Source organism: Corvus moneduloides, chromosome 14 (assembly GCF_009650955.1).
Source record: "Corvus moneduloides isolate bCorMon1 chromosome 14, bCorMon1.pri, whole genome shotgun sequence".
Taxonomy (NCBI): domain Eukaryota; kingdom Metazoa; phylum Chordata; class Aves; order Passeriformes; family Corvidae; genus Corvus; species Corvus moneduloides.
In genome coordinates, this window is record NC_045489.1 from 12,659,630 (window position 1) to 12,678,495 (window position 18,866).

Consider the following 18,866-nt stretch of genomic DNA (forward strand, 5'->3'; position numbering starts at 1 on the left):
GAAAAAGAGGAGGAAGGGGGGCAGCCGGGCGAAATCCGCGGCAACAGGCGGGAGGGAGCGGCGGACGGGGAGCGCGCACCGCCGAGGGAGCAGCGGCCGCGGCAGCAAAGGGAGGCGGTGGGGAGCGGAGAGAGGCGGGCACAGCCGTGCCGGAGGGAGGAGCGGGCGGCCGGGCGCAGCCAATTCGGGGGATCCGTCCATTTTTCGGCGTGAGTCAGGCACGTCGGTGGGGTGATGCTACGGCGCCGGGCAAGGGCCGGGCCAGCCGCGGGGAGCGGCCCGCTCGCTCGGGCCCGGAGTCTCGGCCGTGCCGGCGCTGCCACTGAGCGGAGCGGTGCTTCCTCCTTCCCGTCCCTCGCCGGGGCTGGCGCCATGGCCGGGGGCGCCGGGCCTGCCGCTCCCTGACACCCGCCCGCCCGCGGAGGTACCGCGCTCGCGCCCGGGGATGCGGGGGATGCGCGGGCGGGGGCTGCGGAGGGCAGCGGGGCGGGCTGAGGGGGCCGGACCCAGCGCTGGCCGGCGGTAAGGGCAGCTCAGGACGCCAGGAAAGGGAGAGCGGTGGGCGGCAGAGCCGGGCGGGGAGAGGAGGGTCCCGGGGTGGGGGGTCTGGAGTTAGCGGGCTCCGTGCAGCTGAGGCCTCTGCCTCCCCTCAGGCTGATGCGCGCGGGACTCCTCTGGGCAGCGGAAGGGAAGTGCAGAACTGCCCGTGCCCCGAGCGGAGCTGCCTGCTTCTCCCGGAGCCTGGCACTGAAGGGCTGCAGCGGGAGCGTCTGGGCGTTTCATGCTTCGTCAGCCCGGCAGCATTTTGGCTTTGATTCCGTCTTGCTCCTACCTGTTCCTGGAGAAGAGGCACCGTCCCGCCATGTGTCGCTACAGCCTCCACAACCTCCTGGATTGGATGTATGGCGGGGTGGACCCAAGCTTCGCAGGCAATGGAGGGCCGGAATGCGCCGCCTTTCTCTCCGGCCAGCAGCGCTTGCTGGAGAGTTTGGTCTTCCTCACTGTGGGCATCGTGGAGATCCTCGTGTCCCTGTGGAAGCTCAGACAGCTGCCTGTCCGGGAGCTGGAGAATCTGCTGCAGCAACCCCAGACTAAGCAGGAGAGCCTGGGCAAGAACGTGCTGCTGGTGCTGCTCTGCCTCGTCTTTGGGCTGGAAGTGGGGTTCAAGTTTGCCACCAGGACTGTCATTTACCTCCTGAATCCCTGCCACGTGGTCACCATGATGCAGGTAAGGCTTGTGCAGGGTCACCTGGAAGTTTGCTTTTGTGGTGTACTTGCAAAACAGTTGGTTTTGGTTTTTTTTCCCGTAGTCGGTTTGTGGACCAAAAGTGCCTAGCAAAATTACAAATGCCAAGAATTGGTATAAATATTTTAAAACTTGGCTTTTTAGTCAGTTGAATTGAAATCTATCAAAAAACCCAAGTCAGATGAAAAGGTGAAATTGTAGCTATAACTAGTGTCCAAATCTCTGGTTGAAAGTGTGAATAATTAAGGCTTTCTCATCACCTGCCTTTGCCTGATCTTTGCTTCAAGAATAGAAGGTGCTGTTTTCACTGACATCAGTGCTAAAGTTTGCACCAAATCTAATGAAAACAAGATTAATGCAAAACCAGCTATGTAATTTATGTGCAACTTTTTCAAGCAAGTCACTTCTGGGGGTGTGATTGTATTTTGTGAAGGTGTTGGAGAAACAAATTACTCATTGTGCAGATAACGTTGGTTTACCTTTCTAATTTTAGAGGCTGAACAGTATAGAAACAGGTGTTACCTGTTTCTCATACATGGGGTGAACAAACTGTTGTGGCCTAATATGTGTGGATAAACCATGTCATTTAATGACTTGTGGCATGGTTGTTGATGTGTAATAATGTGCAGTGCGTGTAGATTTCAAAATAATTATACATAGACAAACAATTATTGAACGGGGCTATCTAAAGCTTATAAGTTGTCTTTGTTAATAGTACTATGCATGTACTTAACTATCAGTTTCACTGAGCTTGGTAAGGAGTGTGGGAGATGTCAAAAATATTATTATTTTGCTAATTTTGTACCCTCAACACTGAATAGCTTAAAAAATTTAAGGTCAAGAATTAATCGAAGAATATCAAAAAGGCTTTCATGAAACTTGCCATGATAGCAATGTCTGTCTAAGATGAAAATCAAATCAGTGCTATTCTGGGTCTCCCATTGCAGCATGTGAGGTTATCTGGGCTGTATCACATCAAGGCAGTTCTTGGATTCACACCTGGAGAGCATTTCCTAAAAGGAAGGGAAACATCCTTTCTGGTTGTACCAGTGGTTTGAGGGAGCTGGGTTTTATTTCAAGGGTGGGTGGGGAAACAAGCTGCAACAGCAATATTCAAGACCTTTACAGCAATTAATTTACAGTTCCAGAAATTAATTAGTAGGTTATGTAAATTCCTAGGCCGCGATGCCGTGTTTGCTCAGTAGTTTACACCACAGGACTCTTCCTTCTCATGAAGCGATAAGGATTGCTGTGTGATCAGTCAGTCAGTATTGGGAGTGAAGTTATGCAAGAACTATGTAGAAATAATTAAAATAAAATAGTACAGTTACATTCCACTTCTAGGCAATACTCAAATTAACTGAGAAATGTTTCTGTTAATTCTCTGGAAAAGAGGTGAGGATATATTAACAGTTGGATTTGAAAGCCTAGTTGCCTTTATGTTATGATGTTAACGATAAGTATTCAGCTAAATGCTTACACAAAGCTGGGGGAGCTAGTTCTGTTCACCTCTTTCAACAATGGCCCCTGAAAGGGAGATGGAGACTTAAGCTTTGTAGTCAGGCATTGCCATTTCTGAATCTCTTTTTGACTAATTGTGAAGTTTTTCTAAAAATAATCCTATGTTAATTACTCATTAGAAATGGTGTTCCAGCATTTATGAAATTGCGAAGGTGGGCATATCAGCAAAATGTAGAAGTCCTGCCCCTTCATCCTCAAAAAGATGTATTATAAGTAGGCCTGGGCTTAATATAGAGAAAGAGAATAATGGCAAAATCAACGTCTTTCAGCAGAGAAAAAGGATTAGATACAAAGTCAATGATCTCCACCAGCAGACAAGTAATACATAGTTGGAATCTTGAAAACATTGTTTTTCTAGCCTGAATTTGCTGAGGGTAACAGATTTGTAAGATGAAATACATGAAAATATAGTTTGTCCTTCACTTCTGTTCTTGCAGCAGTTTGTACGTAATCCTGCTGCTGTGTCTAAATAATAGAAGGAACAAAGTAGAAGGTGAAGAGATGAAACATGCTGCAAGAATCAAGATCACTTCAAAGGGAAGCCAACAGTAGTTGTTGGTAAAGGTCTCTTCTTTCACTCTACTTCTGTTTTCATTTTCTTCAGCTGAGGCTGTTTCACCTCAGCAACAAAGACTGGGCTCTGAGCCAAAAATACTTGGAACTGAAAATTATCCTTCAGATTTTCTTTGCATAAAAGCAAAAGTCCTGCTCTTAAAGGACCTAAGACTGAAATGAGATCAAAGTAAAATGGAAGTTAGATGTGTGTGCATTTGGGCAGACAAAACTGTGTAATGTAATGGCTACTGAGTTTTACAAGTGAGTCTGTTTTGACCCGGTGCACCTAATTTCTGCCTATCATGCCAACCTGTGTTCAAGTCTTTTCATAAACTAGTTTAGATGCGTCACTGCAAGGATGAAGTGTTGATCAAGTGAATGTATTCAACTGCCTCAAGAGGTCTCGTGGTTAATCAGCTTCCCAGAATTTGTTGCCATCCTGTCGTCTGGTTGAATTACCTAGAAGCAGTGGTACTCATTTCCTGTTCTGGGTTTTGGCTTCTTGCATAGCTTTTGGAGGAAGAAGGGTGTTTCTTCACCAGTGTCCTGAGTGCAGCATCGCTGAGAGAGAAATCCTTCAAGTCTTAAAAAATTATATGTATTTTGTAACAAAGGGGAATGGAAGCTGGTGTGGTTTTTCTGGCAGCTGTGGCATGGGGTTGGGGCTTGTTTGTGGAGCATGGTGTGTAGTTAGTGTGTGGTGCAGCAAGGGGAGAAGTCTGTGAAGGAATTCATATTGAACTCTTTCTTTACATAAAAAATGGTCTTTGTGAAAATTATTTGAATACCTCTGTTAAAAAAGAAAACAAAACCAAGCCACAAACCACTCTTCTTTTAGGACTGGGGATGTGATTGGGCCAATGCGGGTGCAGACCTGGCATAAAAGGGAAACATTAAATCCCTAGGCTGTTCAAAACATCGTTGCCTTTCCATAGCAGGAAACCAAAATCAGCTTATGTTTAAGGAACTAGGTGTTATATTTTTCAAGATGTTAATCCTTTCTAGTATTTTAGGACACATCATTGTGTTACTGAAATTGACTATGTGAAGGAAGTCTTTGAAGTTTCTGATTGAACAGTGTGAGAGGGAGGATTCCCTCGAGAGCCAAATACAGCGCTATTGATTTCTTTACAAGCTTTGTGAAGGAGACTTTTATCAGAAGCCAGTGTGCTTGCTGAGAAGTGTACATAAGTGTTGTGTCTCTCTATGAGCATTGCTTTAGTGATGTGAAAGGAAAATTTAATGTCTTGCAATGTCAGACCCAATGATTTCAAACAGATTTTCTTTATCTCTTCTGTATTCATTAAACTAAATTGGTTTTTTTTTTACTTTTCAATCAAGACCTTTGTGTTCATGTAGCAGTTCTTCATTTCACATTTAGTGAAGGAGCAGTTAGAATTTATATCAAAAACTGGTTCTCCATTATTTGTTCCTGTACCCCCAGTTTGTAGTTTGACACACATATTTTGCAACCTGCTCTTGACAATCAAGATAACTTAATGCAAATGAGTAAACACAGGTGTCTCTTGATGTCCTGAAGACACCCAGCTGGAGTTAACAGGCAATTAAGATTAAGTGTAGATAGGAGCCAGAGCTAAAATTAGTCTGTATTGCAAAAGAGAAATTTGTAACAAAAAAAAAAAAAAGTAAGGAAAAAGCCATCTAAAGCAGAGGTTGTAGGTAACACTGGTAGGGTGAAGTGATCTCAAAGGTCCTTTCCAACCTTAATGATTATGTGATTATTATAATGTTTTTCTTTTTAAAAAGATCTTCAGTTTTAAACACTGTAGGCTGTGACTGACCAGTCTGTAGAAGTTTAAACTGTGTGTGTATAAGTTTGTTGAAACCTTGTTTAAGGAAGTGGCAGAAACACGACTGTAGTCTAATCCTAAAATGATAGGTACAGTAGTCCTTCTTTTAAACTGTTGTAGATTTTGAACTTGACTTTAGTTTGTCTAGGCCTTCTACCAGAATGCTGATTTAATACCAATTTTAAAATAAATTTTGTAATTTTATTTCATTTTTAGAAAGAGTTTTGTAAGAATAATTTCTCAGTGGTAAATTCTCAATTGCTCAGTTGTAATTCTCTTCCAGTTCTTTAGTGAATTATTGCACTTCAGCCAGTTAAGGACTGACATTTGTTTGAAATAAAGAAAATGTGGTTTTAGGAAACACCTGTTCTGCTGGATGATTGCTTTGGTGATCTTTTTAGGCAAAGAGAAGTAAACTTAAAGGTGAAACAATAGGTGGAAAGAAGTATCGGTTTCATCCAGTGATCCTGGTCTGATGTTTGCATTAATAAAACTAGTGCTAGGTGCATCTGCAGTTCAGTAAATACTAAATCCTGTGTTCATTATTTCAAGTTCTGGCTTCTTTAGAGACCTGGATCCTTCCTGTCCTCTGCAAAAGAGGTTACTGTTTTTTGGAAACAATGGGCTGTTTTCAGAACTTACGTAATAAACATAGCTTGACTGAATTCTGCATCATTTGGGAATATGCCCCAAAATATATCTAATTAATTACTTACTTCCTCCTTTTTTTTTTGTCTTTTGATTTGCGCACACAGTTTCTAAATGCTTTGTAATATTTGGAAGAACCAGTTAAGTTGTGTCCATTTTTTTTATATTCTGTCTCTTCAAAACCTTGAATTAAGGGGACAAAATTTCCTATGAATATATATACATTTTTCAAAATGTAAGTCTTTGAACAGAAGTCTTTCTTTTTACAGCTGCAAGTTAACTTGTGATGCTTTCCCTTACAGCTGATGGCTAGAGAGGAAATTCATGCTGGTGTGTGGTGAAAAAGGGCAGATAATGAAGAATTAAAGCACTGAAAGCACCAGTGTTTCTAGGTGGCAAGCCTCATTTCTTGCAGAAGAGTGCATTTTCCTTCCAGGAAGATGATAGCAGCCTCAGGGACACAGATAGGAAGTGACAGCTCAGGAGACAATCCATCAGTTCCTTTATCCCAAGTCTGCTGTGCTCCAGAACCATTGGTCTGGCCTTCAGAACACCAGGACATGCTTGGATAGCTTAATCTGCCCCTGGTTCCCAGAACTGTCAGGTTTTTTTCTCAATTTTACAATTTAGTTTTTAGTGATGATTTTGTTGTATTTAAAAAACAGTCAACTGGAGCTTAGAGGCTTTTACTGATACTGCCGTTAATGTAATAATTACATAATTACATATAGGACTGAGGAAAAGTTTTTCTGTGATAGTTTTAACACTGTATATAATTTGTTTCACCATTATGTTTATTTTTAGTCAGTTGCAGCATATAGTAGAGAAAGGGGGAAATAGTAGTATGAGGCGAGGCAGGGATTCTTAGTCAGAAATAAGAGTAATTTTTTATTTAGTATTAAAAAATTTAGCAAATGTGTCCTAAGGCCATGATTCAGTTTTCTTTGTTTGAGGACGTCTTTTTCATTTAAACAAGATTTGGCCAGTGGTGCTTTATCCTAAGCTTTAGTCCAGGTGACAGGGACTACAGGAACATGTCATGGTGCTGGTGAATGTTCTAGTTGAGGAATTGCAGTCTAAAGCTCTTGGTTAAGCCTTTGTTTTGAAGTTGCTAGAACTTGGAAATACTGCTGTGCTTGAGGCTGTAATGCATTCTTAGATAATTCTCTCATTTATTCTGAATATTCTTAGGAGAAAAGAATATAAAAAGTGTGGAGCTGACAAGGGATATCTTGCTCTCTAAACAGGAGCAGGAACTGCATGATTGGAAACTGTGGATGAAAAAGCTTAACTTTCTCTGACCCCAAATATTTACACTGAGTGTTATCATCTAAAGGCCACTAGATGAATGATTAGGTAACCAGATATTGGTTTGTTTTGATGAGATCATCACAGATTTAAAGCAATTATCATTCGAAGTGTGACTTATGTAGTTTGAGCAACTTACTAGGGAGATAAAGGCCTATTTTGTTTCTTTTTTCTTCTGTTTAGATCTTTTTTTTTTTTTTTTTTTAGAACAGAGCTATTAATAATTTTTTCAGTATGCTATCCAGTGTTATGATGTATTGCTGCTGGCTGTAATATATTTTTAGGATGCCTTTTTTATCCTATTTGGCAGTTCCACACACCATTCCGTGTAGGTTGTTTGCTGGTAACTTGAACTGATGTTTCAGGAGTAGCTGCCTGAGGCCATTAGGAATTTCAGTGCAGTGGTGAATGAAAACAGCAGCAGTACCCACACTGGACACCTTATTGATTCCAGGGACTGGGATGTCTTTCATCTCATGATTTCTTGTCTAAGAAGCCCTTGTTTGCTGTCTCCTTGCCCTGCTGTAAGTGTTGATGCTCCCAGTCACAGATGATTGCACCAGCCACATCCCCTGCAGCAACTTGAACCGTGTCAGTGTTCACCAGGAACAAGTCCTGTGCCACGAATTTGAAACCTGCAGAGTGCAATGGGACTCATGTTTCTGGTGGCACTTCCTCAGGGCTTTAGATTGATGTGGTGAGGGTTTATGTTTATTCAGATAGCCAAGTAATTAATGTCAAATAAATTTAATGGTTTGTATTGTAATACTTTGTTGGTTAGTGGAAATGCCAACTTAAATTATCAGGAATACAATGTTGTATGTCTTAGCTTTTTATGGATTGTGTTACTGTTCTGTTGGTAAAAGTTGGCTGAAGTAAGGCTATTAGTTACTTACCATCTTGTGTTTTTACAAATTTCTGTTGTAAAATCCTACAAAATGAAGAATTTTGAACTGTGATGAGAAAAAAAGGTGATGGTGACTTGAGGCAGAGTAGAGCAGGACTTCTCTATGATGACTTTGCTTCTGTAGGGAATGGATACAAAACGTCCTGCTCAGGGGAAAAGTAACAAAAGTGAATATGCACGAGAGAATCTTCTTGTGAACTCATGTGTCACTGACAGATGGAGATGCAAGTTAATCTAAATTCAGTGTAAATTAAATTTTCTTAAGATATTTGACTTACGAATTTATTTTTTAAAATTCAGCCTCTTTGTTCCTTTACCTCAGATATGTTTTTAATTGTCAGGTTTTGTTTAAGCACTGATTTAAGAATGGGGAATGAAGTAACCCACTACTAGGTGCAGACAGTAGTTAGAGAAAAAGGAAAAGTAACCTCAGTGACCTCTGAAATACTAATTCCTAAGGTGTGATAGCTAATTCTAATGCACTCATAGAAAAACCTGAGTCATATGTTAATAATTAGTCCTAAACTATGAGAAGTCTAGAAATCTTTCACCTAAGACTCTAAAAGGAAAGAAGGTGAATATAGGTTTGCTGAGTAAACAAACTAAGCCTGTACAAGGGGAGACTAGTCTAGAATGTCCCAATGAACTTATATCATTTACAATACATTAGACTGCAGAGGATGGAAGCTGTTCAGCTTGCTACACTTCCATCCCTGGGTAGAACAGGGAAGCAGGGACAGGCAGCTCTTTGTGTTCCAGAGTCTGGTTTATGTAACACAGAAACTACTTTTACTGTAGTATTTCTTAATGCTCTGCCAGCAGTGTTGCTTTGAATCATGAGTATCCTTAGCACGAGATTAACACAGGGCACATTAATCCCTGAACCTGTCTGACAGCTGCAGTAAGGCAGTGGTGATTTTTATGCTAAAATATTAAATACATTCAACTTGCTCCTATTTAGAATGTAACATCTTTTGGTATCTCTTCCTTTTTTCCCCAGATTTAGCAGTCTGAACTTGTCAAACCACAGCTATGATTTTTATTTTTATTTAAATTCCCTTTTAGAAGGCAAGTGATGGCTTTGAAGTGATAGATGTTCTGTGCTGACTTGATGGTTTGTACAGAAAGAAATGTTGACTCAAAGCTGCATGATGGAGTTGTTAAATTGTTGCCTTCTGATAAATGATGGAATGATTGTTTTGAACTTACTTAAAAATTAATTTTAGAGTTGATTGACAAAATCTTTTACATCTTTTAAATTGTCCATCTGCTTGGATCTTCCTTGCCTTATTGTGAGGGAAAATGGATGATTTTCACAAGTACAGTAAAGTACACTTAAACTTAGGACCCTGAGGTAAGTGTACTTTACTGTATCTTAGCCTTTTAAACATACCTTTTAATCTCTTCTGCTCTGGAGAGTTCTTTGATGGACCTAACAGGGTGAAAATTTGTACTTGAATGCAAATTTATTAAAGTCTGTCTCTATCTCTTTTGTTCCTTTTGGTTTTAAATTCATTCCAGTTTTGGATGAATCCAGTTTCCATGAATTTTTCGCATCACTCTGAATATTGCCACTAGAAATTGAAATATAACCTCTTCAAGTTTTCATTTTGAAATGGAAGAGTAAACCAATCAATTTATGATCTGGTTAAGTGATCATGACTGAAATATTTGAAAAGAAGGATGTGTTTCCAGTCTGCTGCAAGGAAATACTAAATCCAACAGGCTGCTCAGGGACAGACAAGCTGCTGTTCTGAAAGGTAAATGAAATATGTGCTGCAGGTGCCGGGGTTTTAGGGGTAGTGTGCTCAGATGTCTTCTGCCAGCAACTACTCAGACATCTCTAAGTGTTCCCATTGATCCCACGAGTGCTGCTCTGATGTTTCGTCTGGAATGGTTGTACTTGTGTGACTTGCTCTGTTCTTCCCCGCTACCTTTTGAATTGTCTTTTGTCTCTTTAGGTTTTTGATCAAACAAGATGATCTTTGTTATGCATGTTTCTGTCTCAGCAGGGCTAGGACTGGTAGAAGAAAAGCCTTTCATGACAGGTTATGACTGCACTCTCTGCCTCAGTGTACTGACTGAAAATTAGTGTCAAAATTAAAATACTTTTGAGGGGAGCTCTTACATGTAGTATTTTGTAGAGATTTGAAATGTTCTGGAGTAAAAGAAGAGAGGAGATCCAGCCAACTCATAGGACTAAACAAACAAGTCAGTGAGCTCTCCCTATTTAATGCCTGGAGCGAGGTAATAACATTCAATTAATATATATTTGAAGAGATATTTTTCTTCAGAGAGAGTATTGCTGTTTTACACTTCTTGAACAAAAGATTTTGTATATCTTTGGAGAACAGCTCTTGAGATTTTTACTAGTTTTTATTTTTGAAATGTTGATTACTACAACTAATGGTGAAATGTGGCATGCTAACATATCAAAGAAACTAGGAAATATTAGGCAAATGAAAATTTGCAGCTGACAAAACTTGTGGAAATGGTCTCAAAGCTTTTGGAACCTGTAACATAATATATGTGTCTACATACATATGTTCTTGTCAGCTTCTGAGAATTTTCCTAGACACAAATCTAGCATGTTCCACAGTCTCTCATAAGCTGTTTTTGGTAAGTCATGGTTCATAATCCATGGGAAAAATGCTTGCAGGCATTCTGGCATTGTAGATTTTAGCTACTGTAGGTAGTAGCTGACTACAGATGTATTGTAGAGGGACTGTTTGATTAAAAAACTGTAATGATAGAACAAGAAAAGTGTTTTCCTTTCCTACTGGCTTCAATCTAGCAGTAGAGCTAAATTTAAAATAGGAAACGAGCCATGTTTGATGGTTTGTGTTCTTTTTTCCACTTTTTAAAACTGGTGCACTTACCCAGTGCTGAAGTCCAGATGTGCAAATTTTAAAGCAGGTTGTTTGAATAAAATGATTTCTATATTAACATAACAAAATTATCAAAACTACCGATATCTCCAAATTAATGTGATAATTGCTGCACATGTAATGCTTCAAGTGCAAGAAATGATTAGCAGCCCAATCCTGCATTAGTTCAGACCAACCACGAGTTCAGTGTCCCTAAGCTCTTGTCTCAAGGAAGTAATAGTTAATCAGTGCTGTCCTGGACACTGGTGTCTCCAGACCCTCCAGCCCTGCTGATCCATCATGTGTTCTGGTGTGACCTTTGTCTTTGGGCTTATGCAGGGCAGTGCTGGCCACGCAGTTCTTCGTGCCAGAAATGTTTCCCACAGGAACGGATAATTGTACTTACGGTCTTGCAGAGCAATTGTTAAGCATGGTGGCAGAATTTCAGATTTTTCATTTTCATCTGGGTCCTCAAGGTTGAAGTGAACTTCACAGTGGATTAAGCAGTGTTAGGAGATTGCAGTTTACTGCCTGAGAACAGTTGTAGAATCTCCTGGTCCTGTGCTTCTGAAAGACTCAGCCATCCTGACTCACAGTATTGTCCCCGTTTAGGACTTCTTATCTTGGCATGTCCTCAATGCCACACACGATTTTGTACTTTCTCTTTCTCTCACACCCACTAGCCTGCAGTTTTTTACAGATATTAATCCCTGTGTGGAAGATATTCTGTAACTTTTTTTTTTGTGAGAGATGAAAGGGGAAGGCAGTGGTCAGAACTATGCTCATAATCCAGCCTATCAGACAATGTATATTTTGTAGTTTGTTTTTCCTGTCTGAAATAGTTGATTTTGTACATTTTGGATTTCAGGCTAATTCTTTTGTTCTTCTTTCATTTGTAATGTGAAAATATAACTGGTGACAGATCTGACAGAAGAAGAGGGGACATTGAAGTTGTTTCCTAGTGTTTTTTCTAAACTGAAAGTTGAGTTATTCTGTCTTGGGCAAGGAGAACCCCTTTCATTGTTCTTTACCATACACACTGCCTGTGTTTGCTGGAGCTCTGCAGTGCCAGCTGGGCTGGGGGCTCTGAGAGCCCCAGGGCCTCAAAACTCAAGAGTTCTGCAGGAGAGCAGAGGCTGGGAGCTCTGCGCAGCCCTACTGCTTGTTTAACTCAGGATTCTTTGGTTTATGGAACAGAGCTGTTCCCTCCTGCACGGCAAAGGGTTGAATTGCCAGTATGACAGTGATAAGTAGTAGGATTATGGGATCAGTGTGGGAACACTTGTGTTGGAGCTTATGAGCTTGTCTGCTGTGAACTGTGTGTTTAAGACTGCTGATACTCTGAGTTGAATGATGACACATTTTATACAGATCTTTGAAAATCAGATACAATTGTGTCCTCTAAAATTTTCCTTTAAGAGGTTGAGATTTGTTTATCATGGCAAGTATCTACAGATGTAGAGAGAAAGTGTTGATATTAAACTGCTAGAGCTGAAGTATTTGAATATCTATTCCATGATCCTAAACTTTCAGCATAAACATTCTCATTATGATTTCTCTGCTGTCATAAAAAATGGAAGTCAGGCTTATTTTCTGAAAGATCCCTTTAACAGAGGGATTTTCATGCTTAAAAATGTTAAATATTTATTTTTCCCCTCATCAGCTTCTGAAACTGTTTCTTTCAATAGAGTTGAAGTAAAAATAATCAGCTGTGAATCTTATTCTCTTCTTTGCCTGTCTCTATGGTAGTGAAGTGATTTAAATTGGTATGTCCATCTTAATCCTTGTAACAGTGTCATCCTTTTAAAATGTGAACTGTTTTAATCCTCAGTGCTGACATTCAGACATTACCCAGACTCAGATCGAAGCTTCTACTCCACCATGTAGTAGTTGAAGCACTCTGCAGTGTGTTAGAAAAAGAAGGGTCTAATGTGTTTAAGATATATTTATAGTTTATTTTGTTCATACAGAAAAAAAAGGTCAGTTTATAGTTGTTTTTTTTTTTTTTTAAAAAGATGTAGGAGATAAAAAGAAATGAAATTCTCTCTTGGAAGAGCAGAATTTGTTTAATGGAAGTATTAACTATGCTTTGACAGTAGCACGTATCTCCTGTTGGATTTCTGAATTTAAGGAGAAATGATAAAATAATCAGATTTAAAACTCTACAGGAACTGGTGGGACTCTAGGTATCATATCTCCATTTGCTAACATACAACATGAAGCATTTAAAAAGTTTGACTAGTGCATGCAGGTAGCATGTGAAAAAATATTTATCACAAGAGAGCTGTACAAGATATTTTTGGTCTCCAAAGAAGGCAAAATATAGTCCATAATTCAAGGAACTTTAGTTAGTAAACAAAGTTTATTCCAAAATATGCAACAATGGAATAATGAAGCATAATAAGCGAGACACTTTTCCCAGAAGCTCTATGGGTCTTACGTGCAAGGTGATATACAGAGCTCTCATAACATTTTTCTGGCATGTACTTTTTTCTTCTTTGTTTCCCTTAGCATAGAAAAACATCAATTAGTTGATTCTAATCATGCACCTGTTATATTATCTTCCTCCTTAACTTGCCCTAATGAGTTGAGATTGCTTGTTTTTTAAATGCAAGACTTCAGAGAAACTCTGATTGGATTTTAATGGTATTCACTAAGAAAATGTCTTGAGGTACATTCCATTAAATTTAATTGCTGCCTCTCTTGCTGTGGCTTTGTTAGAGTGTTGTATGACTTGAGAAGAACAATTTGAGTGTGTTGTGTTCTGAGCTGCTGTTGAGACTGACCTGAATGGAACATACAGATGTCTGTGTATTAAGAGCTTGACCCAGAAATAAAATATTTGCAATTTGTACATTTATTTGTATAGTAATGATAGGAAGCCCCTTGTGTATGAAGAGGCTCAGTAGTATGATCCAGATTTCAACATTTCTTCTTTTGCTGCAAGTACATGGTCTGGTAGTGATTAATTTCAGTATCCACTGGGGGCCTCTTCCCAGCCCTGCAACACTTGAAAGAAACACATTTGGTGAATTGTCCAATCTGATATCCACCATATCTCCAAATGTTATCACTTGAAGTGATTCAGTGATAATTTGTTTTGTTGGTTGGCTGTGAAACGATGTATTGTGACTTTATTTTAGGAGCAGCAGTAAAAACTGGGATCCATGTTTTGCTGAAATACTGAACAGTAAACCAGAGTGTTGTCTTTGCAGCAGTGGACAACATAAACAAAGAGAATTTTTATTACTGAACATTTATGTTGAAATCTCCTCATATCTAGAGTAAGACTTGCTAATATGAAGTTTTTAAAGTTACTGTGTGAGGTTTTGGCACTGGTGAAGGGAAGGGCAGTGTTGTTGTAAATGCTGATATTTAGCACTACAAGGACCTCACCATGATTGAGGGACCTGCTGTAGAAGAAGATTGGTAATACAGTAATCTGGTTCTTGAGAGACCTTTTATAATGCCAATAACAACTGGCTAGAATTTGACTGGTTTTGTAGGCACTGGCAGAAGCTGAACCCTCAGTGCTGCTCATACTGCTTAAATCTTTTTATATGTAGGTAATGGGAGACCTTTTAATTTGTTAGACTTAAAGTCTTTTCCAGCTCTGCTGTAGCACATGTCTTCTAGCAAGAAATGATTTGTGGCATACAGAACTGGGTAGGAAAGATTTAGAAAATGGATTTTAAAAGAGGTCACTGTCATTAATTTAAATTTGTTTCTAACATTTCAGATTTTCTTCTTGCCTGTCCCCCATGTCGAACTGCAATGATTCTCTTCAGGTAATACCTCTTCCTTACTGTATTTCTGTCTACTTGCACAATGTATTTTAGAAGTTAATCACTGCTTAAGTTATAAAATACTAAGTGAAATATTGAGTTGGAAAGGCATACTGGTTGAATTGAAAAATGACGCCTTGGAAAGGGTCAGGGCTTAAATAATGACATTTGGCCCCTTATCCTTGGTTCTTGTATACTGGTGGGTTTGGTCTGGCTTTTGAGCAGGAATTAGCTCAGTAACAGTAGCGTTAATGCAGATTAATGTATGAGCTGCTGTAATTTGTGTCATGGGCCTCAAACCATTTTACCATCCACAGTAGAAATTAGTAACTGGGCCTTGCTGAAGGCCATGCAGGCAGTCTGCATCTGATTTCAGAATCATGGCTAGGTAAAGTTAAGTAGGCAAAGCAAATTCTCACTGGCTTGGCTGGGTATTTCTCAGATCTGTGCAGTCTTTTCTAAAGTATTGCATATTGTTACTAACTTCAGGAACCACAAGGGTCTCTGCTGTGCGGGAGGCTCTGATGGGCTGCAGCAGCAGAGCCCAGTGTGCAACTGAGGGTGCAGCCAATGTGTTGTGGGAAGGGTCAAGGCCTTCCCGGGCAGTGGTACTTGGGAATGGCTGTAGTTGCCACTGTGAGATTAAACTCTGCCCTTCCTTGTCTTAATCTAGGCAAAAATTATGCTAGGGAAATGTCTTAGACAGTCTTTCTGCAGCTTTTCCCTGCTGTTCCTTATTTGTGCAGAGATTATGCTGAACAGAGACCCTGTTCAGGATCTAATGCATCTCCATCTTGGAGAGTGTGAAAAGTGTGTCTCCTGTCCATGAAATCTTTGCTAAAGACCAGTTGTAGAGTGGAGGCCACAATATTTGTTGTTTTTCAGAATGGGTATTTCTGTTTCCTAACACCTTGACAACATATAAATTATGTTTGGAAATCTGTTTTAAAATTGTAATACCTTTTCATCCCTCAAGTTACTTTTAAATTCCTAAGAGTTTGACAAACAGTGGTGAGAGACAGTTTATTCTTTACTTTGTGTCTGATGTAAAGTAGACTGAAACAGTTCTGATACTAATTTTCTGTTCCTGTGATCCAGCAGTAGTTCAGAAAAAGATGGCTGAAAGCTATACAAAATACAGTGTATAATACTGCTTTCCTGCCTTCTGCTTTGCTTAGGACTTGCTGTTGCATTTTGATAAATGTAATTCTTTTATTTAAGAGATTTCTTACAAATTCTTGAATCTTTACTTTGTACATGCACAGCATTAAAGAGGCGTAAAACCCTTTATCAAAGATGCTATTTTAAGCTCTGGAGGACAAATGAACAGCAGAATTCCAACTATTTAGCAGCTTGCATCATGAACAGAATTACGGGCAGTCCAGGCTTTCTAGGAATCCAAAACTCATTATAGAAAGCAATCCTACTTTAGGAAATTCTTTAAGTGTGTATTTAAAGATAGGGTTTTGTCCAGTTTGTTGCATTTAATAGTGACTTAATCCAAATTCAAGCCAAAACTGTTTTAAAGTTTCTTGCCACGTTTTATTGAAGAGATACTACATAAAATACGTGAAAATATTGCATTTTATTTCAATCTGTGAAAATAATATCCCATCTCTTTTCTAAGGTTGCAGATGCATATGCTGAATGGGGCCCTCTTAGCATTGCTGTTTCCTGTTGTGAATACACGCCTGGTGAGTGTACTGTGGTTTTCCTCCTTCTTTTTTATTTCTAAAAGATTATCTTTGGAGAGATGTCAGATGTTTGCTCTGCTTGGCCTTCTAAAATTCATTTTACCAGGTGGTAGATTCCTGGTCACTACAGTGGAGCCGAAACACCCATCTTGGATTTTTGGATTTTTATAACTTGGTGTGAAAAAACAACCCTGCTGTATTGAGTGTTAGTTCCATTCTAGCCATTGATGGAGGGAAAGCTTGATGGCTTTGAAAGAGGCTTTCACAGGTTAGCCTTGTGGCCTGTGGTCAAAATTCAGTTTCAGACTTTTCAGACTCTATGTAAATGTAAGATTCTTCAGGCCTGGAAAATGCCAAATGTTGTTGTTGGCTGTCATCCCCTCTCCCCTAAGATTAGGCACAGCAGATTTTTTTTTTTTCCTGTGCAAGTTTTTGAATCTGCTGTAAAACTTCAGTCTCTTGGACAAAAAAATTAGCCTGTTGGTGTTCCTAGTGAGATTCTTAAAGCCATTGAGAGTTAAAGGTAAGAAAAGCTATTTCGAGTGTGAGTCAAATGAAGTATTTCTAAGGATTGTTTCAAGAGCTGTTATTCATGCATATGTAGTGGGGGTGTATATGTATATGCACATATGACTAGATGCTTTTAATTTTTTTTTCATGACTTATCTGTAAAAACCTGTTGTTGCAGTTATTTTAACGTCTGTTTTAAGACAGACAAAAGTACTTTATATTTAAGCAAACTACGTCCATAATAGAGGGTGAATTAATATTATTAACAAAATTGTTGAGGGCTTCAGACTCCATTCCAGATTTTGTTGGTGGCTCTCCATTAGCAAATCTTGACTTCTAAATAAGATTAGGTATAAACTTATGCTTATGTGCAGTTTGCAACTATATTTTATTAAAACTTGGTAGTGTTGAAGGGGCAACAAATGAATAAAACAAGTGTTCTTTTCTTGATAGGGAAAACTCTTTTTATTTTGTATTTAAAACCATCTAGTTTTTAAGTAAGTATAACCTTAGGCATGACAAAATTGGTCTGGGTAACCTTTGAAGGAAAAAATGTTGAAGTATTTTAGAAATCATTAGCTTGTATTTTCTCTGCCATTATCACAGATCTCATTCATATTAGGGCAGTGGTGGTTAAACAAGAAAGACTGCTTATAAAATTGTCCCTGTAGTTGGGAACAGAGGAGCCGAAAGATAATGTCCAAGAGTAAATATTTTTGGAATAATTACAACTTAGAGTATTTTTGGTGTAACAGCTGCTTGCCAGGCTTTTCACTATTCCTGTTTCTTCTGGCACAGGATAATGTGGGTGATGTTGTACAGCACTGCCTTGATCCAGAACCTCTCATGGCAGATGCACATTCTGCTCCACAACTCTCACTGTGGTTGTTAACACCAACATGGTCCTGAAAGCAGGAAATGTCTCCTAAAACCTAGTAGGAATTAAAAAAAACCCCAACCCTCAGTAATTTTGTCTAAGCTGGCTGCTCTGGTTTTATAATATTTAAGTGAAAAACTTTTGATTCAGTCATTCAGAATGAGAGACAATCATTGCTTCAACAGCTGATGGATGTTTAAGTGGGTATCGGGATTTGGGTTGTAAATGTTAACTTGTTCAAAGTAATTTCCAGAACACCTCTTACATTTTGTGGCATGGTCTGTAAGGGTCACGTAGTTTTGCTACCAGTTACATTACTGAATGCAATGCAAATGTCTTTTTGTAAATATGCTTCAGTGTTAAATTATCAGAAGTGGAAGCTTCTGGCATAATTTCATGGTTTCCATTTTCTTGTAATGTATCTGTTAATTTGTTTTTTTAAAACCTCAGTAATTTCAAAATTCTTTTTAAATAGTAGTGTATTGCAAGTGGAAATGGAGAGTTGAGATATTCACTGAAACTACACTAGAAGGTTTCAACCTTCTGTTATTTTAATCTTTCAGTCAAACTATGCTAAACTACGGCGTTAAAAATCTCATTGGACTATAACAGGCACCTGGGATAGTGTCCAAAAAAATGTAACCTGAAAGATGAGGTCAGTCTATTCTGTTCTTTCCAAGAAAATATTTTCCTGCCTTGGCGTGAGGTTGAGGTGCCAACAATTAACAGACATAAGCAACAGATGCACTCACTTATATTTGTTTGGCACCTAAATATTGCAGTTGTTTGCTACATTATTTGTCATGTGCCAATGAAATTAAATTCTGTGCATTGGAATAGGCATTAGATAAAGATAAAACTGTTCCTTGTCCAGTCCATGCTTTTCTGAGTTCTTCTTACCCTTTTAGAAATGAAGGAGAAGATGATGCTGAGGGAATTGGCTTGTTAAGCTCCCAAAAGGGAGCCAGCAAGGTATAATAGGATACACAGGAGTAGAAATATTTCTTTTTACTCTGTATTTATATTCTATGGCACACAGTGTAGGTCCTGATAACCCGGCTATGCATGTAAATTCATTTAACTGTCACAAAGACTCCACTTGGAAAGTAACTGGGTTTGCTTGAGCTTTCATGTTGC

General features: G+C 39.2%; 1 protein-coding gene across 2 annotated transcripts in view; it reads left to right on the top strand.

Annotated features, from left to right (window-relative positions):
* Nucleotides 1–242: 242 nt before the first annotated feature.
* The window catches only part of TMEM164 (transmembrane protein 164), a 37,165-nt gene continuing 18,541 nt past the window's right edge, over nt 243–18,866 (top strand). Inside the window, exons 1-4 of one of the 2 annotated variants that reach the window (XM_032123962.1) lie at nt 243–424; nt 654–1,244; nt 14,603–14,651; nt 16,276–16,342. In XM_032123962.1, coding sequence (XP_031979853.1) covers nt 782–1,244; nt 14,603–14,651; nt 16,276–16,342 — 579 coding nt within the window. In that variant the 5' untranslated portion in view covers nt 243–424; nt 654–781. Of the gene's footprint in view, nt 425–653; nt 1,245–14,602; nt 14,652–16,275; nt 16,343–18,866 lie in introns of those variants that run through there. The other variant, XM_032123961.1, reaches the window with a different exon arrangement.